General features: G+C 41.7%; 1 protein-coding gene across 1 annotated transcript in view; it reads right to left on the minus strand.

The window, feature by feature from the left end:
• Positions 1–14,156: 14,156 nt before the first annotated feature.
• LOC111954055 (kinesin-like protein KIF26A) overlaps positions 14,157–19,955 on the minus strand; it is an 87,787-nt gene continuing 81,988 nt past the window's right edge. The window contains exons 4-5 of the mRNA XM_023973552.2: positions 14,812–14,972; positions 14,157–14,214 (exon numbers count right to left, since the gene is read on the minus strand). Of these exons, the coding sequence (XP_023829320.1) occupies positions 14,157–14,214; positions 14,812–14,972 (219 nt within the window). The remainder of the gene's footprint in view (positions 14,215–14,811; positions 14,973–19,955) is intronic.

Raw genomic sequence — 19,955 nt, forward strand, 5'->3', positions numbered from 1 at the left:
CCTAGAGTCATCTGCCTTTTTCTAAAGAGCAAGAACCGGACATCTACCAAAGAAATCGAGTATGCAGGAATTGTCATCTGCCAAGAAACCTGGTATAGAGAGACGAAACCACGGTTGCCCTAGTTACAGAGCGGGTAGTCCACACCAAACCAGGTTGAAACAGGGAAGGACTCAGGGGAATGCTAATTTGGATAGAGCAACCTAACTTCACTCCATTAAATTAATCAAACAGGAAATTTACATTGGCTAGAAATTCAAAAGGAAATTATCTTAACAGAGAAAATCTCTTCCTGTTGCTACCTATATCCCCCACTAGATCCTCTTTTAATGAAGACAGCTTTCATCCTGGAGGGAAATCAATCATTCCAGGCCCAGGACATGTATTAGTCTGTGGCGACCTAAATGCCAAACTGGACACGACACTCCCTCAGCACACCAGGGGACAAAACCTGCCTGCACGGACAGCTTCCCTCCCCTTATTCCCTAGGGTATCTATGACAACATACCAACAAAAACGGTCACACACTACTGCAGCCTGCTCGCACGGCTGTATTGTACATAGTCATGTAGGCTTCGGGGACTCCTATGGTAGGTACACCTATGCCTCATCTCTTGGCAGTAGCACTGTAGACACTTATCACTGACCCAACCCGAGTCTCTCAGAGCGTTACAGATCAGCCCACTGCACCCTATCAGACACAGCCAATACAGTCTACTTGAACAGAGAATTCATAATCATGCTCAAAGCCAAAACTGAGTAACATTAAGAAATGCTATAGTGGAGAATGCAGTTTGGAACCTACCAAACAATTAGGCAACAGACAATCCAATCCCTTTTAGACAACTTCCTGTGTACGGCTCTCCACTGCATTAGTAGAGGTGTAAACTGCATAGAAATCTTAACAGTATTGACCTCATCAGCTTCCCTATCAATCTAAAAATCTCAAATAGAAAAACAAGAAAATGAACAACAATGACAAATGGTTTGATGAAGATGCAAATCTAGAAAAATGATAAACCAGATACCAACCAAAACATAGAGACCCGGAAACCTGAGTTACGCCTTCACTAATGGTGATCACTAAACATACAGAAATACATACGGAAAAGAGAGAACAGCATGTCAGAATCAGACTCAATGTAATGAAGATCCAGACTCTACCAATTTGGGAAAATTGGAAAACACTAAAACACAACAACAGAAATTATCTATCCAAATAGGAGATGTATGGTAAACCACTTCTCCAATCTTTTTGGCTCTATAACCAAGATAAAAGGCAAAACATATACATGATCAAATACAAATACTAGATCAACTATTAAAAACTACCAGACCCACTGGATCTCCAATTACCCGAATGAGTTCAGGACAAAATAAAAACCTCACCCAACAGAGCCTGTGGTGTTGATGGTTCCTTAATGAAATGATCAATATAGAGCAACAAATCCATTGCTATACTAAAACTCTTAACATCGTCCTTAGCTCTGGCATTTCCCAATAATTTGAACAAGACTGATCACCCCAATCCAACAAAGTGTGAGACAAATTTGACCCCCATAACTCCGTGGATGAATGCGTCACAGAACCCTTGAGTACTCTGCTTTACATTAACAGCAGACTCGTACATTTCCTCAATGACACAATGTATCGAGCCAGATGTCAATTGGCTTCTTTACCAAATTCGTCCAACGACATGTTTCACCCTACACCTAATGACAACCAAACTCCCAAAACAAGCAAGTCTTTCTCATGCTTCTGTGATTCAATAAAGCTTCGATCATTTGCATGAGAGGTACTTATACAACATTGATGAAGTGGTTTTTGGGTAACATACGACATTATCAATATCCATTCACAAACAACAAGTGATCCGGTTAAAATTGGCAAAAAACACACACATTTCTTCACACAGGCGTGGCGGGTGAGACACGGGATGCCAGCTTAAGCCCCACCTCTCAACATTATATCAACGAATTGGCGCATCGGGCACTAGACAGTCTGCCAGCGGTTCACCCTACTAGAATCCGAAGTCAAAAAGTCTTACTGTTTGCTGATGATCTGGTGGCTTCTGTCACCAACCAAGGAGGCTACAGCAGACACTAGATCTTCGACACAGATTCTGTCACCTGCCTGAGTAAATCTCAGTAAGACCAAATAAGGTGTTCCAAAAAGTCCAGTCACCAGGACCACAAATTCCATCTAGACACCGTTGCCCTAGAGCACGACCAAACTTACTACCTCGGCCCTAAAATCACGCACACAGGTAACTTCACAAGCTTGACGATCTGAGAGACACAAGAGCTCATATCAAGCAAAAGGAATATTATTTCAAAACACCAATTAGGATCTGGCTAAAATACTTGAATCAGTCATAGAGCCATTGCCCTTATGGTTGTGAGGTCTGGGGTCCGCTCACAACAAGATTCACAAAATGGGCAAACACCAAATTGAAGACCTGTGCATGACAATCTGCAAGATACTCGCTAATACAAACGCAAACACCAAATATGCATGCAGAGCAGAATTAGGCCCGATACCCACTATTATCAAATCCCAGAAAAGCTCGTAAATTCTCACAACCACCTAAAAGAAGCACTCCAAACTTCCAACAAAGCCAATCACCTACAAGAGAATGAACCTGGAGAAGAGTCCCCTAAGCAAGCTGGTCCTAGGGTCTTCACAAACACAACACACCCACAAAGCCCAGGACAACAGCACAATTCGACCCCACCAATCTCTGAGAAAACAAAAATAATTACTTGACACATTGAGAAAACATACAAAAACCAGAGCAAACAATAGAATGCTATTGTGAACAGAGCACACGTGGCAGATACCTGACCACTGTGACTGACCCAACATAGGAAGCTTTGACTTTGTACAGACTCAGTGAGCATAGCCTTGCTATTGAGAAAGGCCGCCGTAGGCAGACATGGCTCTCAAGAGAAGACAGGCTATGTGCACACTGCCCACAAAATGAGTGAAACCGAGCTGCACTTCCTTAACCTCCTGCCCAATTGTATGACCATTAGAGACACAATTTCCTCAGATCACACAGATCACACGATTCGAAAAACAAATCCAATTTTGATAAACTCCCATATCTACTGGGTGAATTCCACAGTTGCCTCACAGCAGCAAGAATTGTGACCTATTGCCACAAAAAAGGGCAACCAGTGAAAAACAAACACCATTGTAAATACAAACCATATTTATGCTTACTTATTTTTTCTTGTGTGCTTTAACCATTTGTACATTTTAACACACTGTATATATTTAATATGACTCCGTAAGTCTTTATTGTTTTGAAACTTCTGTATGTGTAATGTTTACTGTTAATTCTTTTGTTGTTCACTTTTGTGTTTGTCTACCTCATTTGCCTTTGGCAATGTAACATGTAGTTTCCCATGCCGATAAAGCCAATTGCAATTGCATTGAATTCCGAAGGAAGAGAGAGGAGAGAGAGGAGAAGATAGAGAGAGAGAGAGAGGAGAAGAGAGGAGAGAGAGAAGAGAGAGAGAGAGACGAAGGAGAGAGAGAGAAGAGAGAGGAGAAGAGAGAGAAGAGAGAGAAGAGAGAGAGGAGAGAAGAGACGAGAAAGAGAAGCAATCTGTCAAGGGCACTCACTCGACAGAGAGAGACCCTTGGTCCCACCACCTTCTATTCCTGTAGCTGCGAAGACAAGCACAAGTCTCTCACACAGGTAATAGTTAGTGTATTTTCATCACCTCTAACCACTATGTTCTACATCCTGAAGAAAGATGTTTCTGACAGGAAAAAGAGAGTCGACAGAGAGAGAGGAGATGACAGGGGATTGAGACAGAGCGAGAGAAGAGGGAAACGAGTGAGAGAGGAGGAAGATGACGGGGGATTGAGACAGAGCGAGAAAGAGAGGATACGTGGAGAGAGAGGAAGATGACGGGGGATTGAGACAGAACGAGAAGAAAGAGAGGAATAGTAGTGATGAGAGCCGAGGTTGATGGAGGGAAAACCAGAGAGGGAGAGAGGAATGTAGAGAGAAGAATAATCAGAGAGTCGATCAGTTACGTAAGAGCTTAGAGAGAGTGAGGAGGAGGGGAGAGAGTGATCCGTTACGTAGAGGTATAGAGGAGTGAGAGGAGGAGGAGAGAGTTGATCCGTTACGTAAGAGGTTAGAGAGAGTGAGGGAGGAAGAGGATAGAGGAGATCTTCACATCTGTAATTAATCTTTCCTTCAGCAGGGATGGGGCGACGCAGTGGTGAGCCGATTATTATATACCACGTTCTCAGCGTGGGGCTATCAACACAAACAGCCTGAGGTGCGCAGGTAAGAAAGGTGATGACTTATTAAGTCAGTTGTGCACAGGCTGGAGAGTGAGAGAGAGAGAACGAGATAGAGATGGAGAGAAAGAGGAGGGAGAGAGAGAGAGAGAGGAGGAGGAGAGGAAGAGAGGAGAGAAGAGAGAGAGAAGAGAGAGAGAGAGAGAGGTTCCCATCCACATGCCCTTGTGGGATACCAACTAAAGCAGTTGTATTGACTATAAAATGTGTGTCGAGGGAAGGGGTCCTGGGGGCACTGCTTTAAAGACTGTCAGATGTTTTTAGACCTCAAAATAAGTCAAATGTCAAGATTGGTCCCTGTCCCACGCCAACCAGCTATACGCCCCAAACCAAATGAACGGTAAAGATAGGCACCCAAAAGAAATGAGGAAATTAGAAGGTGCATTGTGTGCAAGAGTATGAGCTGCTAATTTGTGTGTGTGTGTGTGTGTGTGTGTACTTCATGTTTGTATTAGTCTCGGTGTCTGTTCGGAACACAGTAGTGGTGGTAAGAGACGCTGAGCTGGCTCTGACTGCCCTGTGTCTCTGCATACATTAACCGTATTGACCAGCGGGGCAGCCCAGGATGGAATCAGTCAACGAACAGATGTGGTCAGCCCACATCGCTGAAAATGACTAACCGGCCACGGCCCTGTGCATCCCACTGGCATATTATCAGAAACAGCCTCATCCTCCATAGAGATTAGATCTATGAAACAGGACTGAAACTCTACATATAGATGTTTTTCACAAAGGGATTTTAGGTGGATCATGTACTGCTTTTTTAGGGGGGGATATCATATTTTTGGGGAGCCAATGAAAGCATAATTTTCTATCAAAATTGAATATTCCTTTCTAATTAATGCTAGTGTTCGTCAACAATTATAATTCTCAACCTCTTGTGTCCAAGGCCCACAATTATCTCAATGGTAGTACCAAGTCTACATACAGCAAATAGTCAGGTTTTTATTGTGTAGTATAGAAAGCGCTTTCTGGTCCTTCAAGACAAAGGGATTGCCATGAGCAAATTATAGCTGACAAAATGTCTATCCACCATGACTAACCTAACTACAGTGTAGCTTATTCCAACCTGTTAACCAATCACGAGCCAAGCCTARCCTATTGACATGGCGATCAGCGAATCTGTGCAAGTGTCCAAGACACCAAGAGTCACTTACTTCCAGCGGACTAGAACAACTTAAAAGCTCATTTTGAAAGTACAGTGTGTAGAAATACATGGGGGGATATGGTGGCGTCGTGGCACACAAACATTAATACCATAATCCTATGAAACAAAGCATTAGCCCATTATGCAAATGATATGAGACAGACGAGAAGATTGAGCCGCGTTTCATTTGGTTCAGCTGCCCACCTCTGGGGCCATTATGCTGGATTTGTAACTACTGTATTGTTGAATGCACAAGGCTCAATGCAGTGTGATTATGGAATAGCAACTACCCGTCTCTCAAAGTCATCCCTGGAGTCTAGGAGAGCACCCGACCTCCACACTTTGGAATGGACCTCCAAAGCAAGTTGCCATGGCAGCAGGTTTGTATTTTACAAACAAATTAAGGGGGATGGAAGGATGGAGGATGAAGAATGGAGTGAAGTGGGGTTGTGGGATGGATTGTGAAAATTGGGGCTCTTCACTTTCGTCTATAGTAGGTGACTGGTTTATTGCTATTTGAAATCCATTGACATTTTTTCAGGAAGGGCTGAATTAAACTGTAGTATATTGTATACATTTTTTGTCAGGTTGCTTACACTGTATGTAAGAAGCGTCAACCACATGATGGTCTACAAACAACCCATTCTACTTTCAGTTGCATCCCTGGGTATTTTCATATGGAAAATGGCTTAGCGTAGACGCTAAGCCACCGCTCCTTAAAATATTTCAGACTGATTCACCCCTGACCCTGTTGGCTTCCCTCTGAGACTGTCCAGTCGAGTGGTGGAATCGAAACCCCAGGACCCAAGCAGTGTTGTGACAGTCGTCCTCCCACTTGCCGGGTTGGAGCTGGCAGTGTGGTAAAACAAGTCGTGTTAGGAAGGAGTACTCACGCTGGCATTGTAAAAACAGGACATGTGGAGGCTGCCCATGTAGAGGCTGCCCATGTAGAGACTGCCCATGTGGAGGCTACCCATGTGGCGGCCCTGCCCATTCGTAGAGGCTGCCCATTGTGGAGGCTGCCCATGTAGAGACTGCCATTGTGGAGGCTGGCCCATGTAGAGGCTGCCCATGTAGAGGCTGTCCATGTAGAGGCTGCCCATGTGGAGGCTGCCCATGTAGAGGCTGCCCATGGGGTCCTACAGCAGAGCAGCCCTTCTCTTTAGGTCTATGTGTCAAAGACAAATGCTGTTTCTCATGATTTGCTGCACTGAGAAGAAATTCACCTACGATATAGTCAGATATACACTCACCAGACAGTTTATTATGTACACCACCCCGTTCACGAAAATGAGTCAAGTGGCCATGGCTTGCTATATAAAGCAGGCAGACAGGCAGACAGGTATTCAGTTACTGTTCGATTGAACGTTAGAATGGGCAAAACGAGTGACCTAAGAGACTTGGTATGATTGTCGGTGCCAGGTGAGCAGGATCCAGTATCTCAGAAATGGCCGCCCTCCTGGTCAAGAATGGTGCGTCAAGCAAAAAAACATTCAGTCAGTGGCAGTCCTGCGGGCGAAAACAGCTTGTTGATGAGAGAGGTCTAAGGAGAATGGCAAGAATTGTGGAAGCTAAAAGGCGCGACACAAACAGACAAATAACAGCACAGTACAACAGTGGTGTGCAGAAAGGCATCTCGGAACGAACAACTCGTCGATCCTCGTCACGGATGGGCTATTGCATCAGACGACCARACCAGGTTCCACTCCTATCAGCTAAAAACAAGACGAAGTGGCTCCAGTGGGAACGTGATCACCAACACTGGACAATTGACAATTGACAAAACAATGCCTGGAACATGACAGTGAGTTCAYTTTACTTTGAGTGGCCTGGTCAGTACCCAGACCTCAACCCTATACAGCATCTTTGGGATGAGATGGAACAGGCTGTTCGCAGCATGAATGTACCGCCATCCAATCTGTAGCAACTGCGTGATGCCATTGCATCAGCYTGGACCCACGTCCCTGTGGAACGTTTCCGACACCTTGTAGAATGCCCCGAAGAATTCRGGCTGTTCTGTGAGCAAGGGGGGTGGTCTGACCCAGTACTAGATGGGTGTACCTAATAAACTGTCTGGTGAGTGTATYTCCACATAGAACTCCCTTAAGCTGAATTTCCATTCTTTCAAATGCACCGAAATCCAACAAGATGTGCGCTATAGCACACACAGTGCATAAACCAGTTGGATGCGTCCAAGTTCTTGCCTATGTATAATGCGTCAGCTACTGTATCTCCAATAAGTCAGTGTGTGTCAGATAGGTATATGATCTATCTGTTTCGGATGATCCATCCCTCGCAGGACGGTTCACTCCCAGGCTTTTGCCGTGGCATGGCTCTCAAAATCTGCTCGGCGGTGCAAAAATTCAATCTGCTGGGAGAGAGAGGTTTTATGACTGTAATGGTAATCTAACCTTCAAAGATTTACAGATAAAAGGAGAGTGGTCTCTCTCTCTATCTCTCTCTCTCTCTCTCTCTCTCGTTCGTTCTCTGTGTCTTAAAAAAAGGCTGCCCGGGATGACTTTGATGTGATCGTAGGTTTAATACTTAAGGCTCTCTGTCTCTCGCCTGGTGATTTCTGAAGGGCTTTTCCTTTGGTATGTGCTGTAACGTTTTAAGGGTGGAGGGGCTTTGAGAGACAGCACTGGTGATGGAAAGCACTTTCTAGAAATTCTCTGTGAAGCGGCTTCTGTGTGCTTTGTGGCATTGTATATCTGTGTTGTTAATGTCACTCGTATGTCATGCTTTTTTCCCGCACAGACCTTCTTCTTCCTAAAAAATCTATTATCCTACCAATTTCCCACTGTAGATTTACTCTGTAGTTTTACTCTGTAGTTTTACTCTGGCTTTCAAAGCACTTAAAAGTAGAAATCATTTTGAGTGCTCTCATCTATGAAAAGCACTTTCCTCCATCCACCTCTGTAGTATTTATCCTATTCACATCATGATATTGTGCAAAATGTTTCTCATACCGCATACTCCTATCATACCAACTGTCCATTTCAGTTTCCACCTGGTTATATGGGATGTTACAGCATAACGCTATAGGTTTATAGACCTAATATATAGGTTCTATAGACTAACTACAACCATATAGGTTCTTATATAGATACCTTGCACCATAAGGTTCTTAACCCTAACTAGCTATAGATTTTATATCGTAACTAGCACCAGTCATAGGTCTTTAACCACGTGCACGCAGATAGGTTCTATAGCTAACTATAATATGGTTCTATAACTAACACATAGGTTTATACGACTAACCTGCACCATATAGGTTCTAGTTAACTAGACTACACCATCTAGGTTCTATAGATATCATGCAGAATAGGTTCTATACAATGACCATAAGGTTGATAAACTAATACCATATAGGTTGATAAGCCTAACTAGGTTCTATAGACCTAATGACCATATAGGTTTATAGACCTCACACATTAGGTTTATAACTAACTAACCATATAGGTTTATAACTAGCCGCAACATATAGGTTTATAACCTAAACCTCCATAATAGGTTCTTACTAACGCACCTATGTTCAACTACCTGCACCATTATAGTGTTTAACTAACCATCCATTTAGGGTCAACCCATATAGGTTCTATAACAACCTCAATATAGGTTCTATAACAAACACTAGGTTTATAACCATGCACATATAGGTTCTATAACCTAACCTACCCTATAGGTTCTAAAATAAACTAAATATAGGTTCTATAACCATATCCTGCACCATATAGGTTATAACCTACCTGCACATATAGGTTTCTATACACCTGAATATAGGTTCTATAACCTCCTGCCATATAGGTTTTAACCTAATGCACCATTAGGTTCTATAACTAACACCATTAGGTTCTATAACTAACTAACATATGGTTCATAACAACTCATATAGGTTCTATAATAACCTACACCATATAGTTTATAACCTAACCCCAACCATATAGGTTCTATAACCTAACATCGGCACATAGGTAGGTTCTATAACTAACGTGCACATACGTAGGTTTCTATAACTCTGAAGAGTGGGCACTGCACCATCATAGGTTCTAATAACCTAACCTGCCCGAATAGTAGGTTTCTATAACCTAACTGGCACTAGTCATCGGACTTGACTATGGTTCTATAACCTAACCTGCACCATATAGGTTTACTTACATGGCACATACGTAACGCTGCACATTATAGGTTCTTAAAATAACCTTCAAACGCGATATTGGTTAATGACCTTCACCCATATAGGTTCTATAACAAACCTGCACCATGTATAGGTTTAATTAACCTAACCTGCACATATAGGTTCTATTAAACTAACCTGCACATATGGTCTATAACTAACGCTGCACGCATAAGTTAGTAACCTAACCTGCACCATATAGGTTCTATACCAGGACAGTATAAACTAACTGGGCACCGATTAATAGGTTCTATAACCTAATGGGCACCATATGGTCGTTAACCTAACCTGCCGACTATGGTTCTATAACCTAACCTCAGCCATATGGTTTTAACCAATGACTATTAGTACCTAGACCTGCACATATAGTTCTTATAACCTAACCTACACCATATAGGTTCTATAACCTAACCTGCACCTTATAGGTTCTCATTAAACTAACTGCTACCATATAGGTATCTATAAACTAATATCATATAGGTTCTATAACCACTCACCCATATAGGTTCTATAAACTAACCTGCACCTATAGGTTTAGTAACCTAAATATGTTTATAACCCAACCTGCACATATAGGTTCTATAATACCCGATATAGGTCTGCATAACTAACGTCACCAATAGTGTCTATATGGATAACCTAACTGACCATATAGGTTCTATAACATAACGCCTGCACCATATAGGTTTCTATAACCCTAACTACATATAGGTTCTAATAAGCCGTAACCTGCAAATATAGGTTTCTATAACCTGCAACCATTTAGGTTATATAAGTAGCCATATAGGTTTGAGTAGACCCGTAACGCTGCAAGATAATAAGGTTCTTAATAATACTACGCCTGCCGCATTGGCTTTAAGCTAGCTTAACAGAAGGTGGTTCTATTAACCGGTATTGGACTGCGTACATATAGGTTATAACTAACCTAAAGTATAGGTCTGATAACTAACTCAATATAGGTTTATCACGTACCTACATGAATGGTTCTATAACTAACCGTGCACGAGTATAGGTTATGAACTCTGCACATATAGGTTCTATACCAACGTTGTGGCATCATTAGGTGATTATACGTAGCGCTAAGACTAGCAAACCAATAGTTCTATAGACTAGCCGTGCCAACATATAGGTTATAGGACCTAGCTGACATATAGGTTTAAATAACTGAACTGCACCCATATAGTTCTATAACTAACTGCAATTAGGTTCTATAAACGCAACGCACGATTATGTAGGATTCTATAGACTAACGCTTAGACATATAGGTTTAGTATAGACTAACGCTGCACCATGATAGGGGTTCTTACTGAACCGTACGAAGCCCATATAGGTTCTATAACTAAACCGTGCACAATAGGTTCTATAACTTGCACTATATAGGTTGTATAACCTGTGCACCATATGGTTTATAACCTAACCTATATGAACCATAAGGTTCCTTCTTGTACCTCCTTTCGTTGGATTTCATGAAAGAAATATAGAGGCCATATGGCACGGCAGCTCAAACAGCACACGCACAGCATCCCAAACACACACCCACACACGAACAACACACAGGCGGGCAATCACGAGATGGAACACACACACAGCCACCACATAACACAACCACGCACACGACACAACAATGTCACACACGGTCAACCATCACATGCACCAGTTCCACACAACACACTCATGGGAGCACACCACACACACACCACGACACACAACGGTACAGAAATACAGAGTAGTGGTATTGTGAAGGCTTTCAGTTCAGCCTTCTCCCCTTCTCCTCCATGTTTGTTGTTGACCTTTCAGTAGAGAATGCCTGGCCTACTTGCTGAAATAGATCCTATCTGATAATCTGGCCACCTGCTGAAAGGGTGTCGAAGTGGATTGATTTGGTCTTTGCGTGGGCAAGTTCTACTTTTTCTTTGAAGTGGTAGYCTACTTTGAACTAGAGCTTTGGCTGATGGGAAATATAGCACGATAAGACCACGACTACAGCTGGCTGTAAAGCGTAATACATCCAGGCCTACAAGAAACTACAGGAATACATATTTATGATTTACGTAGTTAGATGTTGTCCTGCTATAGTTGTCTGTCTAACTCAAATCCAACATCAATTTCAGTTTCCAATGAAAATCGGAGTCAAAATACAGACAGACACAGTTGCAATTTTTAGAACTGGAAAAAGAGTGTGGAGGCATTTCAAAGTCCCAAATGGCACCCTATTCCCTACATAGTGGACCAGAGCCCTGTGGGCCCTTGTCAAAAGTAGTGCACTATATAGGGAATAGGTTTCCCATTAGCGACGCAGTTCTGTCAGACACAAACTAGCAACTCTATATTAATCCCTGAGACAAAGATTTATGACAAGTGTGTCAATCTCACCAGGATAAAAATAGTAGTCCAACCAAATAATGACTGTAGCATATGAGTGAACGTTACGCTTGACATTTGAGGTATGTTCTCTTACACTAGATAKAGATTATTATTTCACAGTGCTGGCAGAAAATATCCTCAGTGTCAGAGTGTGAAATCTTTCTCAATAAGTTTCCTTGMTTCGCTCAGGGAAACACAAGTATTTACTTTCTCTCTGTCTTCTACCCTTCTTTCTGGATGCACTCTAAACAACCTCCAAATACTACAATGTAGGAAGTTAAGGAAGTTAACCTAGTCAGCTAGTTGGCATGTAGACTGCTCAAACTTCATTCTGGACAGAAAAATTCACTTTGAGGCTTTCATTTAGGTTGTTATGCTTTTAGTTTCCAATGTCGTGTTCCAGAGCTAAGGAACATCTGCATCATCATTTCCATAGGCTGTCAAATGGTAGCTAATGTGTGAAAATTATATATAAATTACTTATCTCCCCACTCCAAGTGACTAACCCAGGCATCCATCACTGACATCTGAGGCTAGGGCTACAAGCAATACTAGCAATATATATGGATTGCCAGCAGCGACAGAGTATTTTGGTAGCCTGGGAAAAGGCTCAGAGATTTTGACACGAACAGTACTGGAGGGCTGAATAAGTAATGGGGCAGACTGTATCCTGCCTTCCCCTTGGAAGTGGAGAAGGAGACTACGGCTTAGATATAATCTGGACCGAGGAAGATCTGCGTTATAGCGCGATTGGCATTTAAAGATTTCCAATTAAGCCGACACATGCAGCGTTTACGGTGAATGCAGTCTTCCTTAATTACCTTTAAAAGGTATATAGCCTTAAAACAACCAGATGGGGGGAGGGAATGTGTTGAGTCTCTGGTCATGTAACTAGTTTTAGGAAACTAGGCATATGTCGCACATCACTACTTTACAGGAGAGGAATTTGAAAATAAACATGTATTTRTTTATCAAAATTAGMTTTTTTTTGCCAGAAATGTCCTCTGGAACATGAGCATTTTCCTGTGCTTTAATAACAAACTTGTATTCTATCCGTAAATACCAGTAAAACTGTTAAATTACGAGCCTAGTTGGTTTAGCCACGGAAAAGACAGGGACTTTCCTGCTAGCCATGATTGGCTGAGACGTAGCATGCCTCTGTCTATAACGTGAGCTGCTCATTATGTGTTGATAGTCCTTTCTACTGCACAGTTTTTAAAGATATAACGTTAGTCYTATTTATTTTTATTTCACCTTTATTTAACCAGGRAGGCTAGTTGAGAACAAGTTCTCATTTGCAACTGTGACCTGGCCAAGAGTTTTGCTACTTTTCTCAACAACATTGATGCCCTGAATTTAGCAGACCCTATCGACAGATCAGTTGGGAAAAAGTGATGGGCTACTTTCTGCATACGCCACGGTCAGTGTGAACCAATGTTACTTGACACAACACTGGCCAAACAAAKCAGAGTTAAATGGTTCCAGCTACCTGCAGATTCATACTACAGCTATGACAAWTTTGTATTGGTAGTAGTATGAGTTGGGATTATTCCGGTTAATTGTTTAGCTAGCTATTTAGCTACATGTCTAAACAAGACTCTACATGTCTAAACAAGAGAGATGATCACATGACCCATCAAGATAGCCAGTTATGTCTGGGGGTGGTTACGACCATCTATTGTATTTAATGAACATGTGTACATGTCTAGACAATAGTGACTTATCCACTTAGCTAGATGTGGCTGGGGGATTGATTATAGCATTTCCTTCACATGACCCATCAATTTAGACCAGTGTGTCTGGGTAAGGGTCATCTAATAATGATCAAATATTTATATCTGTACACTTCCTGTTTTTGATATTGCTACTATGCAAGTAATCATTTCACTGTACCGTTTACACCTTCTGTATCATGTGCATGTGACAAATAAATGTAGTTTTGTTTGATATAGTGTGTGTTTACCAGAGATGGTAATGTGAAGAACAACATGATCTGCACCAAAGTCAGATTAGGATATGGGCCAAGGACTAGATAACATGGATTTTTACCTGGAGTTTTTCCTTATTGTAGGCTACTACTTTTACCACTTTTAGTCTTGAAATCTTTGGTTGTTTACTAAACTACTCACTCGGTTTAGCACATGGCCTTACATGTGAACCCTTTCGAGATGGGTGGGGCTGAGGCTTAAGAGGGCGTGAACGATGCTGAATTGGTGTAGACAAAGAAGAGGTCTCCAGTAGGGATACCAAAACATTCAAGTGCCATTTTCTCAAAAGTGGGGATACAAGTTTATCAGCTTTCGAGGCAGAATTACTTTCCCATTGTTTCTCAACTGCAGTGTTTGATATACCATTTTCTAGCTCTGAGTCTCTACTTTAATCCAATGTAAAAATCACAATTTCAAATGTCGCTACATAAGACCCAATCGAGGCTGTTGGTCACATATGCCCTATTGGATGGGTCCAATCCAAGACAAAGGTGGATATAACCATTATTTGTATGATGTGTAGCAGGTTTGGGGTCAATTCGAGTTGAAGGCAGTCAATTGAGGAAGTGGTTTAAATTTCAAATGTAAAAACTTTTCGATTGAATGAGTTATTGAAAATATATGCCATTTTTTTTATTACTGAATTGAAATGTCAGTTCACTTCCTGAATTGACTGACCTGATATGTGAAAAGAGGCAGCAGTTTCAAAGTGGATTGCGTCATCGATCAAGCGACAAGTTCACAAGTCTCTGAAATCTACATATGCATATATCACCCACAAGGCTTTTTAGGGTAAAGTATGGCTTTGACTTACCTGATGAAGAACGAGGCTGCAGCGGAGGGTGTGTGGCTGGTTTGGGTGGGGGTGGGCTGGGGCTGGGGGACGGTAGGAGTGATGGTGGCATAGTCGTAGATGGGGCTCCCAGGGGCAATGGGCATGTAGTTCCTGTATGGATCAGGAGCCAAGCCTGGTGTCTGGACAGGGGGAGAAGAGGGAGGGGGTGGGTGGGGAGAGAGAGATAGAGAGAGAGACATGAGCATCAACCAATGTGACAAAAAAGTATAAAAATTCTGCATCCAACTTCAATGTGTATTACCATGACTTGCTTTCAACAAACCAAAACATTTAATGAAGTCAAAAAACTAAACAATTTGCATAATATGCTCTCACAGTCAGAGAAGCCTGTTGGGGAACTCAGTTGGGGAACTCAGTTGAGCGACAGCTTTGGTTGATGTGGCTCCTGCAGTTGTGAGCAGGAGTACCAAAAAGCTTAGGGAAAACACATCACGCAAGCCACTCCACAGCAGGAAATGACCTGTGTAACATGGCTACCGTTCATTGTCACTCCATTTGCTGCAGCTGCAGGTTGGTAATCTTGGTCCTTTACTCTCACTGCTAGCTAGTCATTAGCTTATTAGCTTTGGTCATTAGCTTTGGTCATTAGCTTTGGCCTGATTACCGACTCACACTGTGCTACAATATGGTTAGCGTTGAAAAACTGATAGAGTCCCATCCACTATCACTTGTTCTAATCATCTGTGACTAAACTATGAGATGACATAGGATATATAATTCAACCAGATTGACGTGCAATATGAGAATGACAGGGAACTTTTGAGTGTTGGACAAAACACAGCAGTCGTTTGTATGCCATTTGATTTAACAGAGATAAACCATTTGTGCCAATCATCTCATAGGCTACTGTAAGTTCACAAGTCAACGCAGCCCTTCCCACAATCTCCATTTGTCCTTGTTCTTTCAAATGAGCAAGATGCATCTTTTAGTGTGCTGTCTGTTTTTTCTGGTGACGCCTGTTGTTGGAGATGTTATATTTTTCTCTTTCTGTTTCATTTTTATTTTTCTCTTTCTGTTTCATTTTTCTCTTTTAATTTCTCTCTCTCTCTCTCTCCCTCTCTCTCCCTTTCTCTCTCTCTCATCCCTTTGGTCTATAAGGAAATGAAGAAACTGGGGCAGGCATCCACTCTGTACTCATCACAGTGGATTACCGCGGCGATGTCTGCGGAGTGCCGACATTTGGCGGGGAGTCCATTATTCAGTTCTTTGACTGCGGCGTTGGCGCGGCAGCTAACAGGATTACAGAGACGCACGCCGTTCGCCCCTCCACGGAAGCGCCGCCACACAGAGAGAGGACGGAAGTAGTCAACAACAAAAAGCTGCCACACTGACACAGCCAAGACACCCCCAGCTGCCACACTGTCACAGATGCCCCTGTATTGCTCTTAAAGTGATTCTAGGTCTCTGAGTAAAAGAAGGGCCAGTACCCGGTAGTTGTATATGTAAAATGTATGTTAATACAGACAACTATAATTGTTGATGGCCAGCAATTTGATCTACTGCAGGGGTTGGCAACAGGCGGCCCGCGGACCAATACCGGCCCAGGAGTGATTTATTTTGGCCCCCCAAAGTGAATTTTTTTTACTGTAAAATGAGTTTAATTCAGGGAACTGTTCCCAAGTATTCCCATGAATTAAAAAAAAGAGACGTGGTTATGTCTCAATGTAATAAAGGAATTAAATTATTGTTATTTTCAAATACAATCTCTTTTTTGGGCTTAGTTGTGGTCAATTTGCAGTGTACAAACTATTGTCATTGTGTTCTACCGAACCACCTTCTCTGACAAAAATCGTCCCGCGGCTGAACCTAGTTGACTACCCCTGATCTACTGCTTTTCTGTTGGCAGTAACAGAGAAATTGACTCAAACGTAAGATGCAGTGGTCAGGGAATCATCATTTCTCATAGGTCAAGTTCTATTTTCCTTACAATTGTTCCAATCCTAATGAAAATAACAGTATTTTGGGGGGTTCTTCCTAACAAACAGGGTCTTCCCCCAATCTCTGGATAGTATTTACATTGAGATAATGTATAGAATTAAATACCTTATGAAAAAGGTAGAGCAAGCTATTATTTCTTTGTTAATCTTTGGCATGTTACATCATCATCACCCCCCCAATCACCCTCCCCTCAATCACCCCCCACAAAGACTGAAAACATACATATCTATATGGTTGTTGAAGCATGTCTACAGTACAAACAACAACAGTACTCGTTTGGTAACTTGTTTTTCCACCCCAGGGGTAAACCATCTGCCGACTACACCTGATAGCAGTGCTATTTATATAACCCCTAATAGGAGCGCACTAGTCTGACAGACACATGTGACCATGGGAAGAGGCACCTTCAGTATGGCTTCAAAGGTGCCCTTCGTGACACACTCGCGTTTTAATCATCTCCAGGGTGCCACTCATAGACGCTGTAGCACGTTTTTTTCTCATTCTATAGCATGGCAGTTTGAGTGAGCGTACCTGTACGTGACACGCGTGTGCTAAACTACATATAAGATAATGGCAACAAGTAACCCAGATGCATTACGCTTTGCTATTTTTGTTTCCGAGCTTCAATGGAAGTCACAGTGAATAAGCCGCGAGGAGGAATGTTGCAACTTGGAAGTCAGACCCAGTCCAAATGGCTGATGGGTAGATAACGAGCTGTAGATTGAAGAATAATGCTGTCTCTTCCTCGCAGTGGAACAGATTACAGAGATCCAGAATCACTCAAACACCCACATCCCACTGAACAAGACTGTATATATTACCACAAACTCCTCTCACACATCCTATAATAATTCAAATGTAGAGGCTGGCCAGCAGAGCAGTAGCCTATTAATGGCCAGCAGGAGATCTACATTTGGGTCTAAATTGGAGGTCCATATTTGTATGATGTAACGGCTAGGTTATGGTGTTAGGGTAAGGCAGTGGGTGTGAAGAGCCGGGGTGGCTGGGATGTTACCGGGTTGGCTGAGGTGTAACCAGAGTCTGACAATTCCATACAGTACTGGCCCTTTGCACCTCTAGGAACTAAAAGCAATAAGTCAAGTCACATGACTTAATAAATTATGGAACTGGGTCATTCACGGTGCTATGGCGGCAGTTTGGCCTTGTGGTTCACCCGTTAGTCAATTRTACATTTCTTCAGCTCAGAATATATCATTTACGAGACTAGTATCTTTTCAGTGAGCGTGCTTTGCCATAATTCCTTGTTGTTAGTGTATGAGGTTTGAGATTTGTAGTTTTACCATTCACAAGTAGAAAATGTTTCTCTCTTTTTTCCATTCTCTTCTTATTCTCTTTCTCTCTCACTCCTTCCCTACCCCTGGGAGGTGTGCAGGGTTGGAGAGTAACCGATTACATGTAAGGGATTTTTTTTTAACGGTAACTGTAATCTGTTACGTTAGCAGCAAACATATTGCAATCAGATTACATATACTTTTGAAAAACGAAATGTTTACTTTGAAGATTACTTTTAAATTCAGAAAGGATGTTTGCGATATAATCTTTGACAATTTTCTGTTTWCTCAATGACATTCAAATCAGCTTCGAAAAAAGGCGCATGTTTAAATTTGTTCCACCTGAGCGAGTCTGACCACAAGTCAGAGACCACTAGGATGACACACCAAATGTGTTTGATGGATCGCGGGAAATGAGCAGGAATAGTCTTTTTTAGGCTACAGTCCAAGATATGTCTTCCAATGGTGRGACTGCTGTCGGCATCAAAAGATTATCCAACTTGAATAAACGCTTGGAGGTAAGGATGACAGCAGTGGTGTAGTCTACGGCAATACGGATATCACTTATTATTGATATATACTGTACATAGCGCATTGATGTGAAACAATGCTACTCTCTCATTTAGCTATTTGTGCTTTACGGATTGTGGTTGTTGTGGATGGCTGTTCACAAATCTAAATGTTTATTTGAACCCAATAATGTTTGAATTCAAGAAGTTTAACCTGCCTATCAATCATTGTTTTTGAAACCAGTGGATAGCCAGTGAAAAATGTGCTCTTGCAGCAGCTGCATAGTGCGGACCCAGCCTATGGAACAAAATTGAGGTTTTTATTGCTCAATCTAATTCATGCTGATTAAAATAAAAAATCCATCGGCCTAATGGACACATGCTCAAACTCACACACTTTTGATAGACTTAAAGGGGCAATATGTAGTTTCATCCATTTTTGGACTTATAAATGATATATATATATCCATTGATTCTTGAAGAATATAACTTATGCCTCATGAGCTTAGTTCAATTGTAAATGTAACAAACACTGTATAGCCTCATAACATGGTTAAAACAATCATTTTGATATCATGGATAATCAGTCCTTGCATCCATAGCTCTGTCTATTAGTCTGAGAGGGGTTTTTAACAAAACTGAGGCGGGGTGGCATTTTGTAATTGTTTTGTAATTTGCCCTTTTAAAGAGCTGCATATTATCAAGATATCAAAGTGTCACTAACAAAAAGGTAAATGATAGGCCCATAGCAAATGCAGCATGTGGCATTCATTTTCACATCTAAATAGCACTTTAGTAGTGCTCAAGCATGCCATTCCATGAGAGTAACATTTATTTTTCGACTTGAATCAATGAGCCCAATCAGTCTTCCATGACAACAAAATCATAAACAACAGAGTAGGGCTGGCTAATAAATCCTTAGTTTGGGGTTATGATCAGGTTAAACAATTTTGTTAATCTATACTTCCATATTTTCYAATCCTATTCTTGAAGATCAAGGGGTATAACATTTATTGGAATGACTGGAATTCTGATAGACTTTGGTTTTTAAATGTAAAGATAAATTGAATCGTATTATTATATGTAGTAGAAAGCGATGGGTTAGAAGAAGTCTACATAACCAACCTATAAATGTAACATCCATATATGGCCAGCTATGTAAACTTTAACATTGATTTATCCAATAGATGTTGTTCAATTGTTCAACATACTATATTGTCTTCTTCTAATGCCTCTTAACTTCTTATGGCTGGGGGCGCTATTTTCACGTTTGGATGAAAAGCGTGCCCAGAGTAAACTGCCTGCTACTCAGGCCCAGAAGCTAAGCTATGCATATTAGTAGATTTATATAGTAGATTTGGAT

This window comes from Salvelinus sp. IW2-2015, linkage group LG28 (assembly GCF_002910315.2).
Source record: "Salvelinus sp. IW2-2015 linkage group LG28, ASM291031v2, whole genome shotgun sequence".
In the NCBI taxonomy this organism is placed as follows: Eukaryota; Metazoa; Chordata; class Actinopteri; order Salmoniformes; family Salmonidae; genus Salvelinus; species Salvelinus sp. IW2-2015.